Genomic DNA, 24,664 nt, shown 5'->3' with positions numbered 1-24,664 from the left:
AATTTCATTTGATTTAAGTACTAGTTTCTGACGACTGAGAGGCTTATTCCACCCTCACTACAAACTGAGAATGAGAAACAAAAATGTACTTAAAAGGCTGTATTGGTGTTGGCTTTCAAAAACCCTGAGGTAATCATTCCTTAAACGGGATGCAGCTGCAGCCTCTCCTCAAACCCAGCATGTACCGGAGGCAGACAGGTCAGGCCTCTGAAGGCAGGCGAGCCCCTGACTGCTGAAGACGTGCTTCACTTGCCTCCACCAGCTGCATCTGCCACCATCCTCTATCACTCCTCTGACTCCATCCACCCCACCCCCTCCCCTGAGCCGCTGAAGCTGCCACATGCACTCTGTGTGTGCGAGAGCAGCACTTTTGACAGGGTGACTGTGGCGACGCTGCCCCAAGTCGAGCTGAACACCCTCGGGCGTCAGTTACTCCAGCGCCACATGCACAGCAGTGCACGGGGCGCCCAATGAGACAGTGAGACAAGATCACGCCTCTGCCAACCCTCCCTCCCTCCCTCTGCCTCTCCTCGCCACCAAGCATGCTTCTCTTTGCGACACAAGAACACCTTATGCATTATTAAAGACACTTTTCCTAAAAGGCTGCTAGCACATTATTCTGCAGCCACAGTGACATGTCTGGATACTCAAAATGCCCACTTTAGCTCTAAAGAATGTGCTCACCCAGGTAGCTCTCTCCTGCTGGAAATATAAGCCACATGGATTGAAGCGACAACTGCCAGCAACTACACAAGATATGACAATTTATTAGCCGTCACTATTTCAAAGGATGAGTGAAAACATAGACTGCAATAACTATCACTAAGCCCAGAAGGATGACTACTGACCGTGGGTGAGAGCTGCAACTTGAGTTCTAATATGAAACTTAAACCTGCACAGGATAGTCTTAGCTTGTCCTTACAGGAATATCTGCTATAGGCATTAGCTAATGCAAGGCCAAGGTAAAATCAAGTGGTTCTTGCAGGTTATTGCTATAAATCATATCACAACTAAAGAGCACACACAGTCAGAGCATTGTGTAAAAAATACCAAATCCACCAGGAGTATTGAAATCAGGCAGCTTTGAATGAAAGAAGCTGATGCATGTGTGAGGAGTGAAGCCATGCTGTGAACATGCAGCCCACCAAAACAAACCGTAATAGGGCTGCTCATGTAATGACGTTATCAAAGGTAGGCCTATTGGCTGCAGCTTGACACAAATGTAATTACACGTGATAGATAGGCGACGATCCGGTAATAAATTCCACAAGGGGGCGCTTCAAAAAATGACCCGAGGAAATACTGTTAAGTTTTGGACGCGTTCAAGGTCGCCTCATTTGTAAATATTAAGGTCTTCCTCAGAAAGTCTGGAAAGTTTTTTTTAAGCGAGTTGGTTTGAAAAGACCACCAGCTCTCCCTGCCCCCTCCTTATCTTTTCATTGTAGGAGATGAACGCTGCCAGGCCACAGCAGAGTAACTTCCAACGATAACAAGCAGCTACTTCAACGCAGGAGAGCAGAGAACACGCTTCAACACACACAAAAGTAAACTTTACAAGCAAAAGGAAAAACTTACATTTCTTGTACGGGGGAAGTACTCCCTGTCCCCGTGCTCTTTAACACCGTTCAACAAGTTCAGAGCGGCAGAATGAACATGAATGAAGAATGAAGCTCTTTAAGATGCGCTCCGTAACAGCAATGTGATGAGTACGCACGTCAGTCTCTGAGGAATCACTGTGCGCACCATCTCTCGCTCTTGGTTTTTTTTTTTTTTTTTTTTTTCGGGCGAACGAGGGGGGAGAAAACGATCAAGAGGAGGATTTTCCTGCCACTTCAAAACAAATGACTGATCGCCGTCCTGGGGGCTCGGTCAGCACCGCGCCTGGTGTAAACGGGAGGATTTGTGAGCGGGAGCCCCGGTGCCAAAGTGTCCATCATCCTCTCTCCAAGTGTCATTCCATGACGGCGTCAATCTGAGGCACAGTGATGTCCGCAGAAAAAAAGCCACTTCTGCAGAACAAACTTTGACCTGCTGGCGTACCTCCCTCCTGTTTTTTTTTTTTTTTCCTCCTGTTTATAATTCCTTCATTCCCAAAGACTCCTGCGTGCGGATCTCTGCGCGAATCTCTTCCCCGCTCTCCCTCCTTCTCCCTGGCTCTGAATAGGTTTCAGCCACTCAACAGGGACATGAATCATACCAATTAGACTCGGCGGCTGAGAATATCCGCGCGCATCAACGCATCTTCTCCCGGACGTTTCCCCAACACGGCGCAGCACCGACCGCCCAGACGGAGATGACGGGGAAGATAATGCGCTCCAAGGCTCTATTAAATGAGACGCACACTCAGCTTGTTTCTCCCACACACACACACACACACACACACACACACACACACACACACACACACACACACACACACACACACACACCTATGGTTTCGCTCCCCACCCTCCAGCCTGTCTCCACCTCGCCTTCAACCCCCACCCGCCCCACGCACTCAGATCCACACGCACGCACACCATCCTCTTCTGGGACCCGTTAGAAACTCAGGAGGGAGGAGGATCGCCCGTAGTTGAACCTCTTTTGGTGGAGTTCAACTGAGTCTCCCGATCGCGTTAAATTATCCAACAAATGCGGGCGTTAGTAGTCTCAAAGGAATGATTGCATCCGGCTGAAATAGAAATCTCTTAGACGCACTTGGTGATTATTGCTGGGCTGCCAACCAACAGTGTGTACAAAAATCTAAGACATTTGAAGAAAAGCGTGTGTCTGTCCCTTCAGACGTCCAGGCGGTCATGAACGGGTTGAAATGCCACATTCAAGTGCTAAACTCTGTTTATTGCTAATCGTTATATGTGATTAATTACAGTCAAAGTGATGGTTGAATTATTTCTAACAATTCAGAACGGTGCGCAATTGCTCCAAAAAGTGTTTTAACTCCATTGTGCCAATAAAAAGGGTGCGTACACTTGATTGGTAGCTTTAACTGGAACTCCAAGTAAGTATAAATGGAAGAAGCCGCCTGAATGAAATGCTTCGAATGCGAACAAGGCGTCACTCCAGTGCGATGGTGTCAGCGTAGGTGCATGCTTTTAAAATAAATAAATAAATAAATAAATAAAAACGTTCAACTGGCGCGTTTAATTGTGAAATAAATAAGCAAATTCAGGAGAAGGGGGTCTTGCATTTATTAGAATTTCCCCATTAAAACGCTCTTCAACACGTGTTTTGTCGGGATAAACTGGATGACCGTCTCGAGGCGATATGGCTTAAAATCATTTCTGCTTCATCTGCTACCAAACAGTGAAATTGCTAAGGAGCGCACAGGACGTGTTTCTCAAGCCTGGAGAGCGCGCCGTCTTCTCTCACCTTCATGGATTAACACAGGCAGTAAGAGGAGGGAGAGGGAGGGTGGCAGAGGTAGTCAGGTCATGACACTTGGCGCACAGGTTAACCTCGCAGCAAGCCTTGACAAGCTTCTGCACAGCTGAATGTGCCGATGCTTCCAGTCTGCACGCAGCCTCCATAGGCCCAGAGAGGGCCCGATCACCCCCGCACATCTCACTGTAACCTGCTATGATGCCTCTAACGTTCAAGGCTATCACCAGAGAGAGAGAGAGAGAGAGAGAGAGAGAGAGAGAGAGAGAGAGAGAGAGAGAGAGAGAGAGAGCTGGATTTCACAGAAATCGTGCGTTAAAGTCTTCTTTTTACCAGACAAAGATGGGTTTAAAGGACGAGATGAAGATTAAAAAAAAAAGAAAAAAGATGAACGCTTGTCTTGGTGAGAGAAATGTTGAAATGGATGACAGAGAACCATGTGTGTTATCTGCACAGAGCATGACTGATTGATTTCAGCAGACCTGGATGTGGTAACTCGGTGCCCATGGCTCTGTGCGCTCGCACCGCGGCCATGCGTCCCTAACAGCCTCATGTATGCAGGTGAGTTATGCACAAAATTGTCAGAACAAAAGCTGTTCACTCTAAAACCCAACACCGCTCCTACAGTGTCTGCAGACCATAATATTTCAGCTACACCTGATTTCTTTTTGATTATCTCAGCAAACGCGGCGCCTCCGCTGATCACTACATTTCCACACATGCAAAAGGCAGGGCACTGACCAAAAGCAGCCAAAAATACCCTTAGAAAAATAGCATCTGTTCTCAAAATAGTCGACTTACGTCCTCTAATCACGACGCACAATTTGGCGACCCACTCGGCGCGCGTCGTAGCGAACCTTCAAAAGTTTACGCGCCCCGACATTCGCCTGGAGATTAATGAAATCTAAAGAAATCAGCTGCGCGAGACTCTCACCTTCGTCTCCAGTGCTTCATACCTTCGAGGACAGCCAGTCATTTAGCCTGTTGCAGCCAAATAAATCCGCTTTGAAACGGGACATCTTAGCACGGCGCAGGAACGGGAGAGTCGCCGCGTGGAAGCGACCAGTTTGTCTCCGCCGCTCCCGGGGAATGGAGGAGAGCTCCCGGTACCAGCGCAACGTCACTTAGAGCCGGACACACAAGTGGAGACGACAGGAGAAGATCCTGCAAGCCAAATGTAACGATTCAAAAAAAAAAGTTGATAAGAATAAGATTCCAAGTGGCTGCTTGAAAAGAGCCTGAGAGACAGCAGAGAGTGGCCCGACTCGCTGCTCTCAGACACAATGAGGCGGTGAGCTTTTGACAACTGACTTTCACTTCAAGTTTATTTCTCTGCTGAAGCCTGTGAGCCGCAGCTGAGTGCAATCATGAACAGAAACAGCTTCAACGGCTGCAATTAGCCCATTTCATAAATCGTGGGGTTTGGATGGCTTTTTTAATGTCATTTTTTTCTGTTCCAATTTTAAAACGACACATTTTAATGATCACAGGTAAATCTGATCATATGCAGTAAGAAGCAGCGATTTGTGGGAAATCTATTAATTGCTTTGAAGGGAAATCGCTTTATTGCACAAACCAGCAGGGAACATAAAGCTTTCAGGAATAACTGATGGTAAAATAACTTCAGAATTACCTCCATGAGACACAGAGAGCAGAGAAGTGACGGTGAATTTTCAGGCTGCCACTCAGCTCCATCATGGTCTGACTGCTGACTGTCATTCTTCAAAGGGATGGCAGTTAATTTGACAATAATACAGCCGTGTTTAAAGTGCTACACACAGCACTTTTACAGGTTAAATGAAGAAATTTTGGACTTTTATCGAGGTCTATCTGCAACAAAGGACCTGGAACACTGGCAGGCACACTGTACAGTAGCCTGTAATGGACAAAATGTTACCAGAGGAGGATTTAAGCAAGAAAATATAGCTAATGTTGATTGCAATTTCTTTTTTTTTTTTAAATACACAATATGACACACTTGTTTTTGAGCAGCTGAGAGGTTTTGAAAGCCAGAAATCTCCACAATGAGCCAAAATGAGTTGAGTCATTGGTATTGATCAATAAGCCCAGCCAAACCCTGCAGATCCAAAGCACAGGGAGCGTTGTTATTATGATTTGTGGGCCACTTCACATCTTAATTAACTCATCTTTAACTTTATTTGTGACACTGTGGAAAGGTTAAGGATACAGTGGCGACTACCTCAGCCGTGGAGACAGCTCTTCACGCAGCTGCCTCTCTCCTCCTCTCCTCTCTGTGGGCCCAAGGGCAACTTGCCTGACATGAACCTCTTTTTCTAATTCACTCAGCGACAAGAAAGAGGAGTGCACGGTGGAAAGCTACCAAAGAGCACATTTAATTCCCACTTATTGACTCAGTACAATGACACCGTATAACATGTTCACTCAAAATACATTTCTGGAGCTCATCTGCAGACTGTTAAGCTCTTTTCTGTCTTCCCTTCAAGGCCTGAAAACACTAAGCTCAGGCAGACTGGGTTTGCACAGTGGCTCTGTAAATGAAGCCAGGCACCATTAAAAAGCCAAAGTATTTGAACACCAATAGGCATATTGTGTATATTAACACGTTGTAGCAGGATTGTTTCAAACAAGATGTGCTGGAGGTCAGCGAGGAGAGTGAAAGGAGGATGTGTTTGAAGATGAGAATGTGGAGGATTATTATTCACAGATACACACACACACACACACACACACACACACACACACTGCACACACACACACAAGACCTCATGTCTTCAAATCCATCAGTGGGTTCAATAGATGGCTCTACACTTGAGAATCCAATAATCACGGGGCCCCCTGTTCCGCTATCTCACCTCCACCCTTGTGTGTTGCTAAGTTTTTTTTCTTTTGGTTCTTGTCATATTGCATGATGGTTATTAGAAAATTGATGGGTGAAGCTGTTTTTGCACATCCCTGTCTGGCGGACGCCAGGCACAGAGGTATTGGATTTTTTTTTTACGCCTGTTCAATGGAGGGTAATGTTGCCTTCATCTGGAGGACTGTGTTTGTTTGCAGAGCGGATGGAGGTGGGGGAGGTGGGTTATTCCTGAAGAAACATCGTGTTTAAGCTTGTGCTCGATACACTTTTATGTGGTAAAAATACAGCTGTGTCATCAAACTAAATCTGAGAGTGCACAGGGCTGAGACAGACAAATGTAAGTTCAGGCAAATCTGCAGAACACACAGAAATGAATTTACTTCAACTCCTGCAATTATGATTTTACTTAAGCAAAAGTACAAAAGGATTAAAAGAAAAATGTCCTTAAAGTCTTATGGAAAATTATTACTAATGCATGCAGTATGTGTGCAGAATATTATATTATATAGCATGAGAAAACATATTGACCGTATGCAGATAGCATTTGGTTGCATCAGACCAGCAATGACTGCTAATTATTCAGCAGGAGTGTGTCATGGCAACACTAGATTTATGAAGCTTTTGGCACAGATGCGTTGATCATTCATGTATTCATTCCCTGAAACTGACAATCTGTTTATTGTATCTATAAATAGTGTCTCAGTGTAATCTCAAAGACTCACTACATCACGTTATATAATAATATCTATGAATACAATTAATGAAAGAATATTCTATCTTTATGGTGCTCCCCTACTGATGCATAAATGTGTAAGAAGCAGTTTAATGTTGCTGCTGGATAAACCAAAGCTGATTTGAACTATTTTAACTGTTAAATGGCTTAATATGCGAAATGGCCCCATATTATATTAAGTGATTTGAACAGTTCTGTGTTATGTCTTTAATCTGCAGAAGAACTTGTAGCTTAAGATGTAAAATAAATGAAGTGGACTAAAAAGTATGATATCTGTAAAGTACCTCAAATTTGTGCTGAAGTGCAGTACTTTTTCCCCTCCCCATTCAGTCTTGTGCAGATTTAGCGAGCTCATTTTTTGGACAAGGAGACAAATGAGAGACATGTTCTCTTCGCACTTACTTCCGTGTAACTTTGACTTTGTGAGCTTTTGATTTCCCGCTTGCATGATACGGACAAGGTGAATGAAGATGTCGGCTTTACTTCCCTCAGAAACTGCCCGACTATGCAAAGCATCCCAACTTCTCTCGGGAGGTGAGACACTTAGTAAGAGTCAGGACAAATACAGGGTTCACGTTGCAATATGGGATGCCTTCGAAGGACTGAATCAGGTCAGTCTCAGCACCTTTATGCACCTGCTCCATTTGGACTTTGTGTCAAAGGTTTATCACGCTTCTTTCAGCCTGGCACTAACCCTCCACTCCAATCTGCTGCCTGCAGACCTCTGCCGCTTATCCAATCCTGCACGGTGTCCTAAACCCATAACCCAACTCGCCCACATTGAAATATCATATTAAGTTATAAAACAATACCTGAGAAGAATTACATAGAGGCATAATCCAAAAAGTGCATGATTGAAAGAGGATTAGTGGGGGGGGGGGTAGGTAGGGGGGAGATGTGGCCACACAGTTTGGTAGATTTGTACTTTGCTCACAGGCTGAGAGCCGTCTGCCTCGGGCTGATTGTGAATCGGGGCCATCCCGTTCAGATTTACGTGCCCCTGCGAGTGATTTGGGATTTACTTTCTTAACAGGCGTCGTCCAGATCTGTCCTTGCTGCGCGGTGTGTGTCCGTCCATGAAGTCACGCCTCAGTGCTTTCAGCTGGATGCATTTGTGATAGGCAGTGGCTTTTTTTGCGGCTGAGATTTTCTGCTCAGGGCTAGAATAAAAACAGTTTCTCATTTGAATAAGTGTACTGTTTTATTACTGTTGAGAAAAAAAAAACTACAGGAAAGTACAATGGACGGAGCTATTCTGAGCAGTAGGCACGTGGGTCAGTACCTGCTGCTAAAGATAATGATGACAAATGGTCTGGGCTGCTGGGCCCCAGAGAAATGAAGCCCACCTCTCTTGGGGGTTGGTCCACCAAATTAGCTTTTGTCAATACCTTGTTCCCAAATAGTCCTCACAGGATGTGCTGACAGAAATATTGGTTACTGTAACCGACTGCGGGAATTGAATCCTATTGGCTTATTCGTGGTGTCATTAGCATACAAGGATGAATGAGCGGCCATGATTAGATACAGTCCAGTCAGGTTTCAGCAGCGATCGAAAATGAGCTCTGGAGAAACACGCTTAATGATTTCCTCCCCAGTTTGAATGTGATGACAGAAGTTTGGGACTCACGCTGTCTGACCCATAGCGAGTTTTGTTATGCATGTTACAGCAGTCTCTAAAAACATCAACAGGAGCAAATTACTGAAGGAATTTAAACAAGCTTCCATCACTCCTGACAATTATCTCAAATCAGACCAAATTACATTACGGAGATTAACATTTGCTCTGTTCTAGTGTTGGAATACATCAGTCAGGACTCTTGTCACGGGGGGTGCAGTTTGATTTTAGCAAGGTGACAGTGAGGTGTTGAATATGGGAATGAAGCACACTGAGATCCACCACTTTCAAAATCATCCAATGTGTGAACTGCTTTACATATTTCCATGTACTTTTTTCCACAGTGACGTTGGCGTTGGGTTACAGTGACATTAGTGCTGCTCTCTTTAAATGGGCTGCTGTTAAAACAGACATCAGACAGAATATTATTCTGCTTTTCAGAGCCGTACAGTAGGAGCCCTGTAAGCGGAGCTGAATGCTGTGGTCAACACAGACGTGGGGAGGTGCACACTGCGTTCCCATCTTTGTCCGTGCTGACAACTCAAGGACAAACCCGTATCATCGCCGTCACGTAAAAACCCCATAAGTCCAGGTTGTGTCTTTCACTTGTAACCTGAGGTTTACGTTGCGTCTCACACCTGTGACCATTGCAGTCTGTTCCAAACCTTATCCTCAAAATCAAGAGAGGGTGGTCCTCTCCTCCTCATCCCCGCTCTGCTCCAATGAATGCACACGCCCGGTGTGCAAAGGTGTTTTGATGCTGTCTCTCTGGATCTGCTTATATTGCACAGCATTGTATTTGAAAGCTATCGCAGAGTGAGTATCATTATGTGTGCACAGATCAGGCCTACAGAAAACGTGTTTGGGGTGAACAGAGATCTTACCCAGGACGTGAATGTATGTAAATGGAAAACCAAACCAAGTACTGACTTCAGCTTTTTCTCATGCTTATTTCAAATAGTTTTGAACATACCTGCTCATGCATCATTACCAAACATTAAACTTATTTGGAGCGTGTGCCAGTTGTCTTGGCCTGCTTTATGTACTCTAATAATGTTTTAATGTTGGCCAAATCTCTGTTGAAAAGAGGTCAAAGATTCTTACCTGGTTGAGTTAAGGAAAAAATATTTAATTAACAGAGAAAATTGCTTATTCCAGCCCAATAACAGCAATACAATGCTTTTAGGGACAATTCACTGCATTTTGTGGTAAGTGCCTATAAAATGATAACAAATCTAATTTCTAAGGCTGAACAGTGAGCAGGCATGTGTCTGGGGAAGAGTCACGTCTCAGTACATTAATCTTTATCGTCAGTACACTTGGTATGTCTGTGCACACAGAGGAACAGGAAGCAGATCAAGAAGACTGCGATCACAGACCAGTCTGACTGAACTCCATCTGAAAGACAATGTGCAAAGATGATGCTGTTATTTAATGTTGTGGTTTGATGAAACCAAAACTGATCCTCGGGCATAATGCGAAGTGCTCAGCATCAAATAAATAGCACCATGATATTCTCTGGCAGTCACTGGGAGAATTCGAGCATCAGGGGAAACAATAAATAAAACCTGCCGCAGAATGCCAGAGACCTCAGACTGGGTGTTCCAACAAGACCTCAGGCGTGAAGGCTGGCCAAAGCAACACTGGAACGCGTACAAAACGAGGATGTGGGGGTCTCTGAGTGAGCCAGCTGAAACGTGGACTTGAGTCTCACAGGAACTTTTGTGTGATAATTTAAAGTAGTTTGGAGATGTTTTCTGTCCAACTTAGATGAGGCTGAACAAATCTAACAGGAAGAATGGGAGAAAATCCAACAGTGCTGACATACAATCTACAGTAGAGCTTCAAATATTACTAGAAAATAAGGTGGAATCACTCTCAAATACGATTCTACAAAATTGTGATGTAGGCAGTTGATTGATAAGTTATATCTGACTGTCCAACACCTCCAAGAACCCAGACAGTAGGACTGACATCAACACATCATTTTATTCGTACCCATTAATCCTGACTGTGAAGCTTGTGAAAACAGCTGAAACCCAAGCTCTACAGACAACTGCGTATATTGTGAGTCCAATTCACTGAATCCTGGACTACGGTGTCTCTCCGTCTCGTTCACCACTCCCGTACTGAACAATGAGTCTTGAAATCGGTTAGATTAAGCACAATGTCTATTGATTAGCTCCTAAATTGCTGTGCAATACAAGACAAATGATCCCATTTCAAGTTTCAACACTTGTTTCTAATGGTTTCCAAATCATTTCAGGCAGGAATGGATCACAATTAGTTTAGCATTTAGCAGCCAGGAGTGGCCATGCATACATGAGTGTGAGTCTGGGCTTAACAGTGGCTGCCTGCGCCGCATTTGACATTTCCATTCTCTGGACACCTTCCTTTGTTCTGCCTGCAGGGCTTTTTTTTTTTTTTTTTTGCAGGCACCTGTAGAGGCTGAGGAGAAATTCAGCCGTTGTGCGTGCGCATTAGGCCAGCTGCAAGTGTAGAATTCAATTTGTGAAAAGCGTGAATTTATTTCGGTCTTTCTCCGACAGAAAAGTGCTTCTCGGGCAACAAAAAGACACTGAGACCCACTTTGCACTGTATAACCCTTTCACAGCAGAGCAGTGACGCAGGAAAAACCCTGTTTGACATTTGACAACGATGATCTGACCTTGGTCCGACGTGGTCACAGACAAACATGGCGCGCCTTCACAATGCATCTGTTACATGGAGACGTTGTTCAGTCAAACTCGCTGGCAGCTATTGGTGCCGTGTGGATTCTTGTCTGATTCTTGCCTCAGATGTAGTCAAAACAAGGTTTGAAGCCGGTCTGACTGCTTGGCTTTTGAAAGAAAGTGTGAACTGCAGCCAACATCTCGGACATTACTGTGAAGATCCAGATTTGAACATGATTTCAGAACTTTTTCTTCCATTTGAGCGTCACAAAAGAACAGCAGAAATACTGAACGTCTGACCGGAGGTTTTACCTGTGATCACCTCTGCTGACAGCTGTGTTAACAATGACCAGGGAGCCCATACTTACACATGACCTTTGATCTGGTCTAAATGGAAACCAGTGGGTTACTCCCATGTCAAATTACCATGTGAAAACATTCATTTCCCCTGCTGCTCTTCTCCAAAGCATTGTTCAGCTCAGATGCTGTTATCTTACTACAAAAAACCTCCAAACACACAGTTTTCAAGACAAAAAGCATTCCAAAGACTGAAGTGATGACTGTTACCTACATAAGGAGCAATAAATAATTACATCTCCAGTGTGTTTGCTCCACATGGTGCTTCCTGGACACCAGCTGAAGCTCACTCCCAAGGGCAGTTGGTCCATGTCATTATTGTGGACACCAGAGGTGGGCTATGTAATGCATAATTAAAAGCTTTTAATTTGCACAAGTGCTCTTAATGCACATTATTGCATCATCTAAATTCTGTAGTTATGTTTACAATGATACATTTAGGGGGACAACCCAAAAAGAAGGGGTGCAGACAGCCCTGTCCACTCTGTAATATCTGCCCATGCTCACTGAGGAAACAGTTGTCATGAGTGTGCTGTGACAGGAGAGGCTTCAGGGAGGACGACTGTCTTCTTGGGGAGCACACATGCATCATGAGTCCGTCCGCTGAAGTTTTTAATCATCAGTGTTCAGGCGGTGATGACCGATTTCCCCATAAAACGTTTTTTTTTTTTTTAAGTATGTCTCTGTGTTTTAGTGTCAAGTCTTTGCTTGACTTCACGTTTTAATATGGAACTCGTATCTCACCCGACCCTCACCATCATACTCTGATGCCTTTCTGCTTCCTTAATGGAGTTAAGGTGCCAAATCCTCTACATTAAGACAAAAAAATGAGAGTCAAGGAAGCCATTTAAGACAGTTTAAAGCCAGATTTACTCTCCGGGGTTGTTTCATGAGGCTTTGATTTGGGGTTTGATTAACTTTAGCCACCTTTTCCCTATTCATTATGACCATAACTAACATAGTAAATCAATTTGTTTTATGTCACCGTGAAACGGCAGCGAGAAGTGTGGTTATTAGCTTTCTGCTGATTCACACAGTTTTTGAATGCATGTGCTCATTTTTTACTCTTCATGGGCTCAGAATGTTGCAATCCAGTCCATCCGAGTGGAAACCAGAGGCTAGACGTTTGCAGTTCAAAGTGTGATGCAGCCATTACTCACTCTGTCCCAAACTGACAATGCCCTTGATTTGTAGACACTACAGCTTGTGATTAATTCCAAATGTGTTCATTAGAGCCCGAGTTCGCATTTGTATTAGCGACACACGAAACAAAAATCATCCAGAACACCATATTTCAGATGATGACGGGGAGTCAGAGATAAATTATCATCTAGCATTATCAGGAATTGATGTGTATTTATTAACAGCTGTATAATTAGAAGATGCTTTATGCGATAAGACTCACTCACGTCTTGTGGCTTGAATTCAATGCGCACTGAGATGGACGTAATCAGCGTAGGCTAGTGTCTGCTTCAGTCACATCAAGGTTTAATCAGCACATTGTCCTTGGTTTGACCTTGAAGTAACATATTATGCAAGAAAAAATAACAATAGTGCACCTATAGAAATAGTGACAAGCAGAAAATGATCATTTATTGACACGAACATTGCTAGAACAGTGAAGGAGTGAGTAGGTCAATAACAATACTCAAAAGCTAATCATAATACTGCTTTTATTTCTATTCACGTCACTATGGTGGCCATTCTTTTTTCAAAAATATCTGTATCTACAATAACACTACATGAACTGTGTTGGTATCACACTCAGAAACTCTGCTTTTTTCAGTAATAATGAACCTAATGAAATGCAGTGCGGTTCTCCTGGAGGAGCCCCACAGTTCATTCTCACGACACTAATTTATCAAACCTGCAGATTCTTGTGGTGAATATGTATGAATGAAGCTGTCCAAAAATAAGAACCAGTGCTGACACGTGCTCAGGATTCTTGCTTCTGCGTTTTCAGTAGAGCTGCAATGCTGAATCGATTAGATGTCAACGTATAAATTCATCCCCAGCTTGATAACTGATTAATCAATTTGAGTACATTTTTAAGAAAGACATTTGCTGATTGCAGCTTCTTAATTGTGAATATTTTCTCGTATCTTCCCTCCTCCATGACAGCAAACTGAATATCTTTGGATGACATTTGAGAAGGATCATCTTGAGCTTTGGGGAAACACTGATCAACGCTTTTCACCATTTTCTGACATTTTATAGACCAAGCTAATCAATTAATTGAGAATGGAAATAATCATTAGTTGCAGGCCGGGGTTTTCACGAGAACTCACGACACATGAAACGCTAAAACCATTTATTCGTCTGGTGATGAAGGTATCTGAGACACAGCTGTTCGCTCACTAAAGTCTAATCAAACTCTCTGCAATACAAAAACCCAAACCTACTTCATGCACATTGACGTTTTAGCATAAGAAGTGAATCAATGTCTGATCAGTGACCACATCAGTAGATGATAAATGTCAAAATATCAAACATGGCATCAAACTATTAACTTTAAAACTGCAGCTGGTGATAGACGCCTGAACACAGCACCGTCCCTAACGGCCAGGAAGGAAATACTTTGCTGTGCAGACAATATAGCTTTTGTGATTTTGCAGAATGCTGCAGCAGAGTCACATCTCTGGATTAAGTCAGTGCTTTCTGGCAACAGATGACAGTGTGTGCTCAAAATAATGAGCCAATTTAGTTGATCAAAAACTGACACCCCGCCAGTGTAAAACACCTCGTGAAAGATGCAGCCTCCGTCCTGACGACAGCCAGTCCAAGTCAATATCCTGCTCTCGTCCTCATTCGAATGCAGCGTTTTGACCAGATTCCACACAATATGCATGATTAAATTCATTAGAATATCAGATGTCTGCAACATGGTGTTGAATTTATTCAGCTATTTTGGAAAACCTCCAGTAAGACCTGCTTTACAGAGCGACACACCAACCTAAAACTACACATTAGTCAGGAGAGTTGGAGTTTCTCGTGACGGTTAAGTACTAATGCAAATGCTTTTCCACCCAGACAATAAATACAACTTTTAAAACCTAAATGATACAGCTGAAATAATTAATTAACTGAATAGTTGACTGACAAAAAATCTGTTTTGACCATCAACTCAAAGTTTAAAGGACTTCTGGTTCGAAAATACCAAACATTTCTTAATTCTAGCTCTGTCCCACTGTCATGTGCCGGTATAAAATGGGCTGCAAAGGCTTTAAATTGAATACACAGTATGCAGTACAAATAATATCCCATCAGTACTGGCTTCATAGGTTCATAAGGATGCATAAAAAAGGTGTTTAGGATATGCATTTTTTGCCTTGCAGTTTAGGTGTCAAACTATTTATTAAGAGTAAAAAACAGGCACAAACAGAAGCATTCCCTGCAGCCATGGGTCAAAACCTAACTGTGTGTGTGTGTGTATAGATGTCAGCTGCAGTCCCTTCATGTATTTGCTCAAGAGACTTAATGTGACATTCTAGTTTTGAGATTTGGTCACAAACGCAGTCGTTGCTCCACTTCCCTGCAAACTCAGTGAGCAGCTTTGTGACAGAGGATGTTGATTGTTGCCTGGTGATTAAACTGGAACACGACATGTTTGATGTGACTCTAAGGCTGAGTTTCACTGCTCCAGTCAGGGATAGAAAAAGTCTTGGACTGTCTCTTCTGCTCTCCTATCGTGTAGTCCACGTGGATACATATATGTCTGGCGCTTTCCTCCGAGGGATACATGCTGACCTCGCCGGTCACCACCGTGTCCTGCACCACATCCACCGGGACGTCCAGGTACAGCACCGCCTGCTTCCAGTGCGTCTCCGGTTTGAACGGGGACGTGGAGAGCACTAGTGGTTTGTCCGGGCAGGGGAAAGTCACCGTGAAGTAAACACAGAACGCGTTCACCGCCGCCGAGCCGAACGACTCGCACCTGAACTTGCCCTTCACCGACCGCAGCTCCTCCACAGTGACCTTGTACAAGTCGAGCTCGGCGAAGGGGGCCGGGTGGGAGAGCACGTCCTCAACGGTCACCGAGTTCACGGTGATGTCGGAGTTCATGATGCATCTCCTGGCGAAGTCGGACATGCAGGACATGTCGACGCCGTAGCGGTCTTTGACGGTGTACCAGAAATGTAAGCGGTCCTCCACCACCGGGTCGCCGATGGGTGCGATGTAGAGCTCGGCTTTGCTGGGCAGGATGATGCCGCCCGGCTTCAGCCACTTGTCGCGCGCGTAGAGGACCGAGTTGAGCATGGACTCGTGCAGGAGGGCATAACCCATCCACTCGCTCACTATCACCTCCACCTTCTCCGGTAGGTCCACCGTCTCCACTGTGCCGCGAATGACTTCAATTTTGTCCTCCATGTTGTTTTGTTTAACTATTTTCACCGCCTGCTCGGCGATAGAACAGGCTTCCACCGCGTACACCTTCTTAGCGCCGGCTTGTACACAGAAAATGCTTAAAACGCCGGTTCCTGCGCCGACGTCCAGTACGACTTTACCCCGTATGGACTCACTGTTCCTCAGTATCGCCATCCGGTAGGTGTTAGTTCGGACGTGGTCGGCTATCATTTCCTCGTGGATAGTCACATCGGTATAGCTGTCAAAATACAGTCTATCCTGTCTGGTTTTATCCAGTTTTCGCTTTTTTACGACATGAGACATCTTCTCGGCTGTGATGCTGCGACCTCTCAGTGTTTTGTTGCACTACTTCCGCATTGTGAAATCTGGGACTTGGAGTTTCAAAGCGTACACAGTAGGTAGGACTTACGTTTAAGTAGACTACAATTCCCACAACCAAACGACAGTGACGCAGGGGTCGGATTGATGCATTCATTGTCAGAGGGAAGATGATACATGTGAGCTTTCTCTGGGTGGAGTAGCGACAAATGTCAGAAACGGCGCCTCACCGTTCTTTCTCTGATTTGCCGCATCAGTTTGAGACATGGGACTTGCTAATTAGACTTTTCTGCGGAGAAAAAAAATGTCCTGTAATGTCCTCATAGCCTTTTTTTGTTTTGTTATTATGACCATTTATTATTGTATCCATAATAATGTTACATTATTGTCCCGCTGTGTTTATTTTCATGAGACTACTGATGTTTTTGGGAAAAAAATCTATTAGTTATGGAAACTATATGAACACCTTTTCAAATGTATATTTTGATGTTTTCAGTGTTGCTTTATATATATTTTTCAGTTCAAGATTTGCTGCTGTTGGGGAAGTGAAAAATGCCTCAAAACAACCTGAAAAGTGAACAAAAATGTATAACAATATTACAGTTCTTTAATAAATTTCTATGACTGGATATGACAGGATCAGTTTGACTCTTATTTCTGTAAATCCACCACTTTTAAAACAAAACAGAATTCTCAGACTTTCTCTTACAATTTGTCAAATTTAAGGCAGCTATTTTTTGGGTATCCTTAGCTCCAATGTGTCTCTGACCTACACTGAAATGAGTCTTTCCCCTCCCCATGTTCTGTTCAGTGTCACTGAAGCATGTTTCCTAAGAAACCTTGAAAGGGTTTTCTTCACAGAAAGTCCTTGTTTAGAGTCAGGGTAGTTCAGGAGCTGCTGCTGTTTCAGTTTGTGAATATCATTATGCAATTTTAGAATAATTAAAACGGCCTCTAAATGTGTACTTTCAAGCCTGCAAATAAGTGTGCTGTGCACAAATCTGCAGTCACCTGGAGCTCTTCATCATCACCACCTCACACACACCATGTGCTAAGAAGAAGATTCTGTGCTAGTAAACTGTTCCTTCAATTTGGCCTTGCAAGAACTTAATATTATTTCATGTTAATACAGTAATACTGTATAGTGAATTTTAGGCGTGCAGAAGCCTTTTCTATTTTCCAAGTATGAATTTGCACTGTGCATCACATGCTGCTGGACCATGTCATTTGCCTTTCCAGGGTTTAATATTGCATTTGTGAGAAATCAGCTGAAACAATAAATAGGTTGTTTGCAGTCATGTGACGTTAACTTCAGAGGGAGGGCAGGAAGTGAAAACAGCAATGGATGAGATGGAGGAAAGTTCTTACTGTGCTAGTTTAGATGAAATTACAAGAGAAAGGTACAAAAAGAAAATCAGAACATATGTTGAATGTGGCCCTTGTGGTTATGAAGATGAACTGAAAGTTTTGCAGCAGTAGATATAAACAACTAGCTGCTGATTCAGACGTCGCTCTAATTTAGTAAACAAATGAAACCATATAAATATGGAGGCATGCAACTTTCTCATTAGCGGTTGGGTCCATGACCTCAGTACCAAGGTGCTCCAGGATGACTGTCGTTTTGTTTTTTCAAAGGTGCGTAGCTTTTATTGTTCTGTGGATTAACCAAGAAATAAACTTTAAGTGCCGTGGTGCTGAATGTTGACATCTACGTTATGGTTGTTCGCCAGGTTAACCACTTGCAAAGGTCCGATGAAGCGCCACTAAAGCTGTGGATCGTCACTAAACAAGACAGACAGCTGTCATCTGTGAAACTGTTAACATTGATTTAATAAGTGTTACTTGTGTTGCTTGTACTGTAGCTGTTAATTTAAATCTGTCACCATAGATTTATGACAGCTAATGTTGCACAATTTCCACCATTAGCCGACTCGACTCCTCCAGACGGTTAACAAGCCATTTTTCTGCTGTTTTTCGGCACAACATTTGCTACTCAACAAAAGCTCCTCGTGGTTTCTTGGTTTGATCGATGTGAGCAACCATAAACAACGTAAAACACAGTGATTTTGAGATTGCGTTCAAGTGCTTCCTATGCAGAAAATCACTTCTGGCCCTCCATCTGCAGTTTGCGCCACAACAAAAGAGTGACGTGGCGTCATGTGCAAACAGCCTATCATCCGGAGCATTTCACTTTCTCTTTAATTAGCACAGGGTCCAGTTACCTACAGTACATGCTGTACAATGTCTGTCTTATAACAAGCTGCACAGCACAGCATGGGCATTACCAGTTTGAGCTTCTCCCAAAGTTATGGCAGGCAGAACACAGCTGCTCTCTCTAGACAGCCCTATGGGACCCTCTCCACTTTGTTTCTGAGATCTTTGGCAAAAGATGCTGGACAAATCAGCAGGAGCTGTATCCCGTTTCATAAAGATGAAAAGAAAGAGAAAGAAGCAGTGGGTTGAGAGCAGAAATACAGCGAGATGCTAGTAGCTATTTTGTTGTTTTTTAAGACTGTGTTTTATAGCAAGAAGACACCACAGTGTAATGCAGAGAATGTGAAATAATAGCACTGCAAAAAAAAAGAAGAAGAAGAAGAAGAAGAAGAAGAAGAAGAAGAAGAAGAAGAAGAAGTATTGCTGGGGAATTTGTGTGTGTGGGTGGTTTGGTGGGTGTATCTACGTGCATTCACATTTACATGCTTCTGCTAAATTTGTATCCAGCGCTGCCTTTAAAGCACAGACTCTCCTGGGAAAATGTGTGTATTTAATAATTCAGCCTCTTCAAAACTATATAGAGAATAAAGCAGGGAAATAATTTTGCATGAGCCGATATGTTTTCAGCTTGAGTAATGGAAACCGCAACCATCAAGGGAAACGAGCCATACCTTTGTAGTAAACATTGACTTAAAATTCAAAGCTCCAGTTTTCCCTCTCTGATATGTTTAATTTATGTTAAACCAGAAACACAATGACAGCAAACATTATCTTAAGATGCAGTGTAATCCTAAAGTGAGCCAAATATCAGAGCTGGACACCCACATCTGACTGGTCAAAAGCAAAATTGGAATAAGAGCAATGGAGGAGTGGAAATATACAATAGGATAGATTACTGGACCATGAAATTCACACCGCAGAATTCAGATTGTGGTTGTTTGCGCTTGGCAGGAGGGTTTGCAGGCGTTGTAGCTGGTAGACAGAACAGACAGACAAGCAGCTGTTGGCCATGTTGTCCTCTCCTCCTCTCAGGCTACAGGTAGAGCTGCTGCCAGGTCCAGGCACAGCCAACACCCAGCTCCCACTGAGACGCCTGGCATGCTTTACCTTTATCCTTAAAGTAAGTAAATGCTAATGTGTCTGTTATCCGACCAGTTACAGGTGACCCTGGTTTAGGTCAGCACATGCACCGTGACTGCGATAGACCTGGTTGGATCATACTCCATAAGTGTCTATACAGAATATATCCTCCTTATATCCTTCATGAATATTTGCTTTAACTCAATATACTCAACATAAAATGTTCAAATTACTATTCTTCATTCAATATGGTGCTTAATTGCATTTCATTCATGTTTTACTTCATTTTCAATCAATACTTCAACTCAAAACTCCACAATATAATTCACAGTCACAGTTTTAATCCACTTGTTTTGTTTTATTTGGTCTTAGTTTTGTCGTGTACTGTATTTTTATATGGTGGTAAATTGTGAAGGCAGGATTTATGAAAAAGGAATATTCTGATTTGAAGACAGTATCCCGATTATAAAAAAGTCACTCACTCTAGATGTTTACATAAATCCCTGAGGGGAATATTACCTCTTGCTTCCGATACCAGACACAACAACTTCAGCAAACTTAAAGAAGAAAGAGAAATATTCCTTAACTTGGTGTCAAACTTTTTGTGTAACACTCACCTTAATTCAAACCTAATACTAATTTTCATTTAACCTCTGGAAACTAATCACAGCAATAATCATTTCACCCTTTGTCATGATGATTAATCTGTGGGAAACGTGTAGAGCGCTGCATTGCCATGTGGCAAAAGTTGAGCAAGGCTCAACTCAGTGAGTGCTTTTTTTCCTGTGCCTAATTGAAATCACCAAGGAGGCTGGATGACTGTGATTCCTGAATACATATACAGAGTCTGCAATTCTCGGCTGAGCAGTTAATCGGTCATACAGCGTCAATAACCCTCTAACACCAAAACATCCACTTGCATCCAGTGTACGTGATACAGTTTAAAATGCACCATCTTACATATCATCTTATCACTGTCAATATAAATCCTGCACGATGCATATACTGTATATAGACATGTATACACACTGTACATACACTATACTCCACTCCAAGTCTATTTATGTGTACACATATTTGGTCAATAAACCTGATTCTGATTTGAAAAGATAATGGTTAATTAATAAATAAAGGAATTTTAATTGCAAGTTTGTGACGGGTCATGAAATCTGATCTGCATGAAAGTTAAGACTTGCTGTACGCTCATCCACCACCTCAACCTCCATGCGCTTACTGTCTGCCTCACTACATGAAGGCCACAGTACTTCCTGCACTGGCATGGACCATTTCCATTCACCATAAACCTTAAGAAGTGCAATTATCCACCATAGACATTTTACCAGTACGCTGGGCTGTTTCGTTTTGTTGGCACAGTGTCTTATTTCATGTACATGAACAGAAACCCAAAAATGCATTCACTCACCACCTTACCTTAAACTACCACCCAGTCCCAAACACTGCCTGTAAAATCAGAGCACTTCCCCACTCTCAAATGAGTAGAGGATTTAAACTAGAGCCACATATTTGCATAGATATGCACAGCTCATCCTCTTTAATTAAACTTGCCCAATTCCTGTTTGCATATCTAAATCATAGTCCCACACAGGACCGGCTGAGGATATGGTCAGGCCCAGGGAGGGGCAGAGGAGTATGTGTGTGTCCTGATTGTGTGTGTGTCAGTGCCCTATTTGTGCCTGAGACATGTTGTGTAAATCCAGTGATAAGGATGGAGGAGGGAGAGATAGTGGAGGAAGCAGCGCAGGCGAGGGTCGGTCAAGCATGGTGGGGACGGGTGGGAGCCCAATCACTATGGACAATGAGGGGTGTCATAGAAAAATCGATAATCAGCTCCCCCCCCCCATTGTCTCGTCCCTCAAGCTCTGAAAGTTGTACTGAATCCTAGAATTCATGCCGTGTGTGTGTCTTAAATCAAGAGAAGGAATGTTTTCATATCACAAAGAAAGAGACGAAGTGTGAGGCTATACCAGTAATAACGCAAAGAAATTGAAATAAACAATAAGCGATGCAGTGAATATGTATCTCTAGAGGGTGGAGAGATGAAGGGGAAGCACTGTGTGGGCTCTTTGTACTAGAAGCCCATCAGCAGCTGTTCTTCTTCGTGGCCAGCTGCTGTCAGCATGCATGGCCTCATGGGAGCTGCCTGCGTCCTGTCAGTATTACTGGACCTGTCAGCTGCTGCAACAAACACTCACACACAATAACCCAGCCTTCCATACTTAGATATGTATACACGCACGCTTAGCAACCTGCACAAACAGCATGCAGAGGCCACTGCAAGACACCGAGCAGCCCGATGCACATACAGTACAGAATACCTATACACGTGCACAAGGGCACGCACATACATCCACACACAGCTTTGTGTTGTGATCACCCGTTTCAGAGGAAGGCAGACCGCTGAGCAACAAATACAAAGGTGCAATGGCTTCATATTGATTGTTCCCAGGGATCAATACCAGGCTACTTCGATATCTCACTCCCAGAGAAAGAGCCCACCTCGGTGAATGCTGGTGTGCCATAGCACACTTCCCCTTCCTCATTCACCTCCTCATTCAGCCGTTTCTTACAGCAAACTTAATTCATCTCACCCAAAAGACTGTTTCACGCATGGATCCATCTGGATGCCTTTTCCAAGTGTGTGTTATCTAGTTTCATGCTTTGACATCTCCCTATATGGACACAGTGTGTGCCAGTACTTATCAGTGGAAAAGTTATAACAACGGCCAGAGAAAGATTTCCTGCACCAGGCGATTTCATTCCCCTTGTTTGTACAGTCCACAGACCACCATACATAAGCACACCACTCCCAAACCTACCCCCTTTCAGTTGCCCCAACCAATCACTTTACGGGATCTTGGTCTGTCAATCCAGAGCCCCGGTAATCAATTCATTAATTACATCCCCTTCCCTGCAGACTCACTGCATATGCCAAGTACAACCTGCATGTGACAGCCCTTATGGCGGCGTCGGGGGGGTATTGTGCTGACTCCATGACAAACCCACTGCGCAATTTGTAAAATGGAAATATTGTCTGTTTGTTAATGGATGTTATTTGATAAGTACATAAATGAGGAGACACCATGATAGTCCCATCAGGGTCCCACAAATAAAAATTCCAAAGTCTGAGGTGGTTTTGCTGCTTGAAAGTAATATTTAACGTTATCCTACAGGCATAAAACAAGGTCTATTATCACCAAATATTACAGCATCTAAAATGCTCAAAACTATACGTTAATTCATTCATCCATCAAGAATAAAAGAGCCTGTAAGACACATCACGTCAAGATTGATAGCACTCTCATAGGAAGCTTAATATGAAGCTAGAGTCAGCCAATGACTAGCTTAGCATCAGGAATGGGGGGATGCAGGTAGCCTGGCTCTGTCCAAAAGTCTGTTCATCTATCTACAGTCTAGTACTGTACATACCATACTGTACATAGCTGTACAGTGAATCTGCAGGTATGTATGTGGAGGTAGTTTTTTTAAGCTAGGCCAAGCAATGCTATCATAGCCGTGCCATTAACACGGCTAAAAAAGTCCAAAGGCACAAACCTTCACCACTACAGCCAGTAATCCACTGAACTCGATGAATTGAGAAGAATGTGCTTGTTATACCATATTCACAAAGCATTCCTGTGTTTCATCTAGAATAAAGATGTGTCCTTAGAAGCACTCCACTTATCAGACACCAGCAGCACTGTGTGCGCAACCTGCTACATCAACAGCGCTGTGATTTCTGCTGGTGAATATATGTAGAATTTAAACAATCTTAATGAAATAATAGATGCTTGAAATCCCTGTTAGACTAATTTAGGCAGACACAGGTTTGTAGTTGGGTGTCTGGGAGTTTCTGCTCAGCAACCAGCTGCCCCCCCTACAAGACAGGATTACCTAACAGTCCTGCTTTGTACGTGAGACTTTGACTCTTCTTCTACTTCTTCTGCAGTAACATCAGGACAAGGACTATGGATCACCAGCGAGCCACGCCAACTGCAGACCACTAAGAAATCAATCCTGCCTCCAATCTTTTTCTATGAGAAGCAAGTAATTCACTTGTGGTGCAAAGCAAGCACGCAACACGAGGCAAAGGGCAAGAGATGAGTTGAAAATTGAGGCAACTTCATGCAAATGCATGCTGCGTTTGCCTTGAGAGGATCAATCCATTTTGCCAAAAGAGGATAACATTTAGTTTCATGTGTCTTGCAGCTTTCACACACTTTCTCATGAGGAGGAAGTTGGAAAACCCTTTCTCTCTAGCTGTGGGGATAGCGAAGGAAGGAATCAAATATTACCAATATAAAAACAGGCTATTAAAACTGCGACTCCGGGAAACACGATTGAGGAAAAGTTTGACATTTTTGCTTATTCTTTTTGCTCTAAATTAGATCAGCAACCTCTACAAACAGATATCTGCATTTGAATATGGAATTTGGAAGCAAGCAAGCAAGCACACAATTTTTGTATTGGATGTCAGAGTAGCACTGACTAATTGTGCTCGAGTGGGCTTTGGTTGCTACAGGTGAAAAGCCCCCGTAGAGAGCAAAGGAGGCAGAACACATTTGCTGAAATGCAAACTTTGAACCCATTGGCTATTTTCTAATGACAATTTATGTTTTGCTTATCATTTGTTTCTATTTATCTGCTTTCATATGCAAACATCTGCTTCTAGAGATTAGCCGAAATGTTGTCTTCGTGTCTCAAGCTCCTAATTGGATTGTAATACATGACTGGCACACGGAATAGGAAGTCTTAGCCGGGATAACCGTTATCCACTGTTCAAATACCAGAGGCTGCACCAGAGGCCCTGAAACATTGGCCATTGCTCCAAGAGGCCGAATAGTTATCAGAGGATAGCTGATGGGTTCCATGATTGTTAGATGAGGATATCAATATCATTCTCATCTCTGTATGCTAATATAAAGGTATACCCAGCAACCAATTAGCTTAGCTTAGCATAAAGATTTGAAACAGCTGGCCAAAGGTAAATAAATCCACCAACTGGCATGTGGCAAGTGGATTTTCCAATATGTTAAACTATTCCTTAAATTAAAATTAGATACCATGGTTTGACT

General features: G+C 43.2%; 3 protein-coding genes across 8 annotated transcripts in view; all 3 read right to left on the bottom strand.

Moving 5' to 3' along the window:
- The window catches only part of ntng1a (netrin g1a), a 101,510-nt gene extending 96,995 nt beyond the window's left edge, over positions 1-4,515 (bottom strand). For 5 of the 6 annotated variants that reach the window (XM_070985514.1, XM_070985515.1, XM_070985516.1 and 2 more), the window contains exon 1: positions 4,313-4,515. The gene's annotated coding sequence lies outside the window, so the exon portion shown is untranslated. Of the gene's footprint in view, positions 1-1,575; positions 2,349-4,312 lie in introns of those variants that run through there. The other variant, XM_070985513.1, reaches the window with a different exon arrangement.
- The window catches only part of LOC139346483 (crystallin J1B-like), a 394,609-nt gene that overhangs the window by 215,843 nt on the left and 154,102 nt on the right, over positions 1-24,664 (bottom strand). The gene's annotated exons all lie outside the window — the stretch shown is intronic.
- On the bottom strand, positions 13,165-16,306 carry prmt6 (protein arginine methyltransferase 6). The gene has a single exon (XM_070985493.1). It carries the CDS (start codon positions 16,260-16,262, stop codon positions 15,213-15,215), a length of 1,050 nt encoding a protein of 349 aa, XP_070841594.1. The 5' UTR covers positions 16,263-16,306; the 3' UTR covers positions 13,165-15,212.

The sequence above is a fragment of the Chaetodon trifascialis genome, chromosome 18 (genome assembly GCF_039877785.1).
Source record: "Chaetodon trifascialis isolate fChaTrf1 chromosome 18, fChaTrf1.hap1, whole genome shotgun sequence".
Taxonomy (NCBI): Eukaryota; Metazoa; Chordata; class Actinopteri; order Chaetodontiformes; family Chaetodontidae; genus Chaetodon; species Chaetodon trifascialis.
Note: the sequence above shows the minus strand (reverse complement) of the source record. Positions and strands in the feature narration are given on the sequence as shown.

Bases quoted from the DNA above. Each gene is read 5' to 3' on its own strand.
- prmt6 (XM_070985493.1), bottom strand. From the start codon at position 16,262: ATGTCTCATGTCGTAAAAAAGCGAAAACTGGATAAAACCAGACAGGAT.